The following is a 7,776-nucleotide window of genomic DNA, read 5'->3' on the forward strand; positions in this document are numbered from 1 at the left end:
GAATGATTTCTCAAACCTTTATTGATGGAACAAAGGTGATTTATTGATCCACAGAGTTCAGTAATCCAGAAAACATCAGGTCAGGAACTTTGGATGGATAGAGCTAACAACAGTGTCCTTGTCAACCTAGTCAACAGTGGGAGGACGGTTCCTAGTACGCTTTGGTGAATAAAAAACACCTCGACTCGTTTGTTTACCAAAATACAAAAAGAAACTTAAGGTTTTCTGCTTTTAAGACTCTGCGCTGTTCTTTAGTTAAAAAGCGGCGGATCGGATGAGCATGCGAACGGTTTTCAGGCTGTAGTTGACGGGTTTGAACGATGACCACACCACTCCGTTCTCGGTCTTATACGGCGTGTTTGTCGCTGGGTCATATTCGCCTTTATAGTACACCCCATTTAAATTAGCCGCCTGGCAGCTGTTGTACCACCACCCGCCCCCATACGCCTCGGCACAGTTCTCCCCCCAGTTGTCGTTGTCTTTGTCAAATGCACTGAACTTCATGCCGTCGTGAGTCACTTCAGAGGCTTTCTCTGACGTTGGTGCGGCCAGAGAGTCTCCAGCGTCTCCTGTGTAGCCAGAGACATGCAATGGAAAGCCCTCCTGTTCTGAGCCTACCCTCATCGTGTACTCGGCACTAGCTTTTCCCCCCTCCCAGTCCTCCAGCTCCACTTTTAGGATGGTCTCACCCTGACTTGTCAGCAGGTGGAGGTTCTCGTTGCCCAGCCAGAACTCGCCCTTGCCCTGAGCATCGACTGAGCCAAACCCGCCGCGATAGTCGGCCCAGGAGCGGTTGAAGCTAAGAGCTCCGCTCTCCCTCTGCTGAACTAACAACCAGCCCCCCATCACCCCCTCCTGCTGGCAGTAAACCTCCACCACCTGTGTGGAGTCAGCGCCGCCGGGTTTGATTTTAAACAGGCCATTTGTTTCCCCTTTCAGGTGCTTCTGGTTGGCTTCAACACAATCTGTAAACAAGGAGGGGCACACAGCAAACCGCCAGTTAGCGTGGAGCAGCTTTCCCCATTTTAAGACCCATTTACAATCAGGCTACAGGCATGTTTTAAGACCAGGTTCTAGGGCCCTACTGGTGCTCACAAACTGAACCATCGTAACAATAAGAAGACATTGGAACGTAAGTAAAGGCTTGATTAGGTCAGCTAGATGGTTAAGTTGTGTTGTTGTAAAGAACGCTGACGCAGTGTGAACTCAAAGAAACACTTGTGTTCTTTTATTTAATTTGTTTAGCGAGGAGCACAACAGATGACACAGTAGCAACTTCAGCTGTTAGCAAACAAAGGTAGGCACAGTTAGCGTGTAGCTACAACCCTGATAAAAAAGCTAAAAAAGTAAAAGAAGCAACCAAAGGTTTAAATGCTTTCAAGTCATCATTTTCTTTATTTCCACCTTTTGTTTTGCTCTCAATTATGCTAAAGGCTACAAAAAAGTTGGGACGATGGCATTAACGTCTGGTGTTTATGCTAATGCTAGCTAACAGGCTGAAATTTGCTATCTAGCTGACTCCTTCTTTCTTGGCTTTGCAGATTTTACTCCAAGTCAGTAGTTTTGGTACCTTTTCCTACATAATCGGCCTGCCGGTTGACGACCGTGCTCCCTAGACTCCGGGCATGGAAATCCGGAAGATCATCCTCTGCGTTGTCGGTCATGAAGGCTCCGAGGTCGCTCCCAAGGTCGCCCTCAAACGGATTTCCTAAAAGCCCTCCTTTGGCTCCACTGCTGAAACCACTTTTGGTTGACATGGAGGACGATGTGTGGCTCAAACTGGGGAACAAGGAAGTCAGCCCACCCTTGGTGAGATCAGCTCCCCCTTGGCACTCTGGTCCCCCTTCAGTTACCGTCTCGTACCTTTCTACTGGCCCAGCCTTTGTCTGAACCACAACCTTTTTCATATGGGTGGTGCAACTGACACTTTTGGTGGTCACACTGCCTGTACTCGCCTGACTGAAACCGCCAAACCCTCCTAACCCTCCACCGAAAAAGTCTGTGTCGCCACGTCCTCCAAGCTCAGTGATGGACTTTGATGGATTGGAGGAACCAGAGCTGGAGGAGGATGATGAGGATGATGATGATGATGTTGACGGGAAAGGAGTACCTGGCTCTTTGGAGACGGTTGCGGGAGACGAGCTGGAGCCTTCCTCCTCCAGGACAAGCTTAAGCGTTTTAATCTGAAAGGAATGAAAGCGGTAAAAACTTCAGAATAGGAGTCAACATTAAACTTCAACTTTAAAAGACTTCGGAAAGTCACAAAGTAAAAACAGTTGGACCCCATCCTCAATTTTTATTTTCCTGAGAATCTCCACAGAACTGCTCAGAAATGTACCAGTACATGCTTGTGATAAAAGACGGGCCAACAGTTTTCCATTAGTTCCAATTTGGGAAAGATCCCGAAAAGATTTTTTTTAATTACTTTTCTTATCAAACTCAACTCATCTGCGACAAGAAAAGACACACAATCTTTGCGTAAACTACAGTAACTCTTTGACCATTCACGCGAATAACGTAATTTCAATTGTTGAACATTTTCTAGTATTGATACTTTATATGGTAATTTGTTAAGGCAAGGTGATGGAGATCTTAAATTTAGCGGTTCCCAACGCGCAGGCCACGGGCCGGTTGGTGGGACAGTTGGTAAACACATCATGATCTTCATTTTTTCCCAATTTTTGTTCCAAATTGATTCTAAAGGAAGTTTTATTTTGAAAATCGACCAGATTCCCTCTCCACCACACCCGACTCATTCTTGGCACATGTCAAGTCCCTCAGTCATGTGTTGAAAATCCATCTGCTACTACAAAATAAAAAAACCTCACTCTACCAAATGTAAACTGTAACTCTATTGATTTATCCAATAAATGTAAGTCCAACAGATTCTGACTCAAAGAAAATACGCTTTCCGTCGATATTTAATTCTTTGGAATTACGCGGTGCGTGATTGAAGAGCTAGAAGCTAGGGTAATTCAAGATATTCAACTCTCAAAGTTTAAACTTTCATACATAAAAAAAGTCCAGGATTATAAAAGGAAAAAAGAATGAACTCTGGAGAGGAGACATGTCACAGATGAGACTGATTGACAAGGTCAGCAGCCAACCAGGACGAAGAACACAATACCCTGTAAAAAAGACGCAAAGTTGCACCAAAGAAATTGCGAAACAGAACGACAGCGAAAGGTGAACCACGGTAACATCTGACCAGAGTGTTGTAGACTAAGAGCTCTCTGTACATGTAAACATTCTGAACAGATCTTTAGGCAGAGAAAACACTTTGCACCGATATGCAACACTTTAAGCTACTAGCATGCTATCGTAAAGTGTTGCATGTTGACGTAAAGCTGCTTTCCTCAGCGTCAGAATTCCTCGGTTTACGTTAATTGCGTAAATGGTTGAAGTCCCAGTGGTTCAAAGAACATCAACAATCAGGGTTAGGGTTAGGGTTAGGGTTAGACCTTCAGTTCTGGTGTTGGGGGTTAAGATAGGGTGTGACGATTCATTTTGGGATTATATCATAATGTGTGGTCGCAGATACGATTCATATCGGTTCATTGTGAACAACCCACTGACCTAAAATTGATCCTAGACATCTTTAGCCAAAAATTCATCCTGTGACTATTTGTTGTTGCGTTGAAGAAAAATGGCACATAGGTGTTTTTGGGTGGTCAATAGTGGCTTACGTCACTGAACAGGTCCTGTTTCTGTTGACCCTGCACGGCCTTGGATTTGTAGATGCTGTCCACCTGCAGGTCCTTAAGCGGCCGGCTCTTCATCACGTAGAGCGTCCCGGCTGCTTCGATGTTCTGTGGCGTCTGCGAGTCCAGCTGGGCTACCTGATGGACAGAGAGACAGAGAGACCTTCAAAAGCAGGTCTTCTCACTGATGTGGTGGAACTGCGGCGGTCCCCACCTGCTTTTCCAGGGTGACGTAGCTCTGCTGGTCCACCTGGTACTCATGGTAGGTTGCACAGGATCCCTTACAGGAGCGAAGCTTCATGTCGATGTCGACCTGCCAGAGAGCAACAGCAACAGACGTCACCACCAACAGATGAACCGGTTTAGGTTCAGGTAGATGTTGCGCTCTCTCCATACCTCCAGCCTTTGCATTTCCGTGACCTGTTCCCTGATTCGCCCCTTCAAGGCGGCCATGACTTTCATCTGTCTGTCAATCCTGATTTTGATCTCTGTGATTCTCTGACGCAGACTCTGGGCCAGTTCGAAGTACTTGTTGTCGTGACCTGTTTGGAGACGATAGCACAACCGATGGGACTTCCTGTCCACCAAATCCAGGAGGAGAAGAGACGGTTTTCTGACTCTGACCTGCATCGACGGTGAGTTTCTCCCGCAGGTAGTCGTGGGTCTGCTTGGACACCTGGTCGGCAGAGCGATACTTTCCCTTGTGCTGATTCAGCTGGTCACGGATGTACTCGATCCTTTTCAGCAGGTCATGGTCATATTTATCCATCAGACCTTGAATCCTGCAGCCGGAAGGACATTTGTGGCCCTACGGTGGACAAAAGGGGTCAAATTAACACACTACAAGAAAATGACAGAAAAATGAATTTAAATCAACTTTTGTAGGGTTTAAGTAACCCCCCCCCCCCCCCCCCAAAAAAAAAAATATAAACAAAATAAAAAATGTGACATTTAAATCTCTGCAAATGATGCATTAAAATATACAATTTAAAGCTGCAGGACAAAGACTGTCTGCTTATTTTTTTCTCTACGAATGAAAGATAAAAAAAAACAGGAAATGACATTATTAGAGGAAGCGCGTTCATTGGTTGTCTCTGATGGTTTAGTGTGGAAAGGAGCAGAATGACCTTGAAGACTTGACCACGAATCCTAAAGGACGATGAACTGAGCGTTTAGCAAAACCTAAAGCAAACATGAATCCCTTACAGAAGTCAGGAGGTTTTACCTTTTATACCCCAAAAACATTTTAATGAGTTTAAGTCCAACATAAGTATAGAGATGCTAAAGATTATTGTCATCCGTGTTCCTCCAAAATATAACATGGTTACAGTGTTTAAAGAAAGGTAAATGTTGGGGCTTTTGTTTGACATTTGGACACCCATATTCATACTTTTATTGGGTGCAATTATCAGTTATCAATGGCCCTTGACCATTAATCATCTGTATCTTTGAAGGAAGCATGTCAGGCGATCGCTAAACGAAGACATTTTCGTCAGTAAATTGTTTGTTTTAGCAGAATTTCCTTGTGCATCCAAAGTTTTCACAGCTGTTTTTCTGTTTTTATTGAAGTGGTTCCCTTCTTTGCTTTGTGTTTTCGGTTGAAGGGGGGGTCAAACCTGGTGACATGTGTTATGACGAGGCTGTGTGTCGATTCTTGAGAAAACGTTTATCCGTTACGGCTAAGTTCATCGAACGCTCCGTACTGCAAAGACCGTTTCGAAGGGAATCGTGAAAAGGAAAAGAGTCTCTGAGGAGGTTTTTAGGAAAACCACAACATTCCTCCCCCGGACCATTACTTCAGCTACTCTGACCGTGTGTTGAATGAATAGGCGGTAAAACGAGGAAGAGTACCCAGTCATCGTCGAGACAGAACGGCCACTCCTTCTGCGTGGCACATTTCTCGTCTCTGGTTCCATGTTCCACCGGTCGAGCTCCTCTGGGGTCGATGACGGTGTCCTGAAACAACAGAGACTGGGCTGTGAGGACCAGAGGCTGGTCACTGCGTCAGAAAGAGACCAAAGCTCACGGAAATATAGTTCAAACTAAAGGTTCTCTGGGATCCTCAAAAAAGAAGCAACACTTAAAACCTCCAGAGAGGCGTGTCTCACCTGTGTGAAAGCCACACAAAGCAGGCAGGTGAGAACCACGAGCTGCTTCATCCTTCTCTCTTCTGTGTCTGACTGCATCTGCGCAGCTGCAGTCACATCTTTTGAAGGCCTCCACCAAAGCTGTGACTCACCAGAGAGCCGCCGGCCGTCAGGTCGCATCAGAGTTGAGCAACGGCTCCTGCTGATCGATACGTCGCTGTTTGTTGTCCTGCTGTGGCAAAGTACACAATCTGTGAACCCAAACACGCACAGCTTACCAGCAGCCCATCCTCCACGTCCTCCAAAGGCAAACTTTCCCTGATGGTAAACAGGACCGACTCATCCTGTGACTGATCCTGTACGATGAATGAGACTTGCAGAGTCAAGCTTTGGTCACATGAGCGTTTGAGCCAGTAAAAGCCATGTTTCAAGTCTTTTAAAGAGACCTCAGGTCACCTCGGTTCCCCTGAAAAGCTTTGTCACAAAAGCTTTGTCACAAATACTCAGTTAATAAGTTTAAAAACATTTTTTTTCCCCCTTTTTATGTTTGACACAGATTATTTGTCCTCCTAGAGAGGAGCCGCTGCATGTTAAGGGCAGAGCAGTTCCCTTGAGTCTCATATACACTTCAAAGGACGTCATTGTCACGGCGCAGTAAGGCTAATGAAAGTGGGTGTCGTACACCACACTCTAGTCGTTAATGACATCACGCGAATGCCGAGTGTGATGAATAGGTGGTCATCGGACGCCCGTAAGATGTCCACACTAACTACACTCTGATTGTCTAAGGATGCGTGGACACCAGGCATGTGATGCACATTGAAGAACGCTCTGAACACAGGTTCTAGAACGAGCTGGACTGGCGCTGCCCAATACTAGCACATGTCTGCCACCTACAGTTGGAGTGGTGTGACATGTCAAAGCTTTATTCCAATATATGAAAGACATTGAATGATCCTAATTTGTAGATTTTGACTTTGTGAAATCAGTGACGTCATATCTGTTGTTTAAAACAACCAAAATAGTGAGCACGGTGTCTGAATGGTTTTTAACATCCAGGCCACTAGTTAGTTCTGGACTACATCGTTAGAGTTTGTCGTCTTGTATAAACTATTTCTCTGCAGAAACACTGCAGACCTTCATGGCTTTGCAGAAGAAACACGCAAACTCTGGTTTATCCCTTGTGGTATCCTAGGCACTTTAACATTGGGAGTTGGGTCATCTAGACCCACTAGACAGTGCTCTGAACCTTTTTTCTTCAATGATTTGTGATCTTCACTGGTGTCCATGGATTACATTAAATCTTTCCACCTTTATCCACCTTTGTCATGGTAGGGAGAACACGTTAAAAGTCATCTTGACCCCATAGGATAGCACAAGGGTTACAAATGAATCTAAAGTCATTTTTTTTCTCTGTTTGTCTTTTGTTGTGGTTTAAATGATTGTGTCATTCTTGTGTTGGCGTTTCTCACCATTGTTGACAGTTGACATGTTGTGTGATAAAATGCCTCTAAACTGTGACATTTGCCCTGCGTGTGCCTGATCCCACCACCAGGTGGAGGCAGACGATGGCTTTCCACCCCCGAGGTGGGCAGTTCTACACTCGGGGGTCCAGTCCCTGACCTCAGTGCAGGCTGTGAGCACTGCCTACAGTCTTTGGACCGAACACACCTGATCCAGGTCCTCTGGATCGAGGTGGAGACGCAGGACGGGGGGGCTCTAAGGGGCGGAGTTAAATGATGTTGATTTCCTGAACATCGTCTGGAGCACAAAGAATTGCTCCGCCCTCTCCAGCCGCTGACATCCACTCATCCTCCGGCTGCGCAGGACAAAAACTCCGACTGTCATTACGCAGACGGGCCAACACCCCCCTCCCCCCGTCCTTTGATGATTCTCCTTTGAAGTGGGACATTTTTGAAGTGCCTTTTGAAGTGCCTTTTGCTGATATTGTGAGCCTGAATGAAGCAACTCAGTCATTTTCCATTTAA

General features: G+C 45.7%; 1 protein-coding gene across 1 annotated transcript; it reads right to left on the reverse strand.

Annotated features, from left to right (window-relative positions):
- Nucleotides 1–3: 3 nt before the first annotated feature.
- fga (fibrinogen alpha chain) lies at nucleotides 4–5,982 on the reverse strand. The gene is made up of 8 exons (XM_011487182.3): nucleotides 5,810–5,982; nucleotides 5,553–5,657; nucleotides 4,326–4,509; nucleotides 4,098–4,243; nucleotides 3,916–4,014; nucleotides 3,687–3,839; nucleotides 1,571–2,183; nucleotides 4–965 (listed from the first exon to the last, which is right to left on the reverse strand). Exons 1-8 carry the CDS (start codon nucleotides 5,966–5,968, stop codon nucleotides 256–258), a joined length of 2,169 nt encoding a protein of 722 aa, XP_011485484.3. The 5' UTR covers nucleotides 5,969–5,982; the 3' UTR covers nucleotides 4–255.
- Nucleotides 5,983–7,776: the final 1,794 nt, after the last annotated feature.

The sequence above is a fragment of the Oryzias latipes genome, chromosome 18 (genome assembly GCF_053564925.1).
Source record: "Oryzias latipes strain Hd-rR chromosome 18, Olatipes_Hd-rR_3.1".
Taxonomy (NCBI): domain Eukaryota; kingdom Metazoa; phylum Chordata; class Actinopteri; order Beloniformes; family Adrianichthyidae; genus Oryzias; species Oryzias latipes.

Bases quoted from the DNA above. Each gene is read 5' to 3' on its own strand.
- fga (XM_011487182.3), bottom strand. From the start codon at position 5,968: ATGCGACCTGACGGCCGGCGGCTCTCTGGTGAGTCACAGCTTTGGTGG. The intron at 4,244-4,325 runs GTCAGAGTCAGA...GTCTCCAAACAG, and splicing joins GAAACTCACCGTCGATGCAG to GTCACGACAACAAGTACTTC. The intron at 966-1,570 runs GTACCAAAACTA...CCTTGTTTACAG, and splicing joins GGCCGATTATGTAGGAAAAG to ATTGTGTTGAAGCCAACCAG.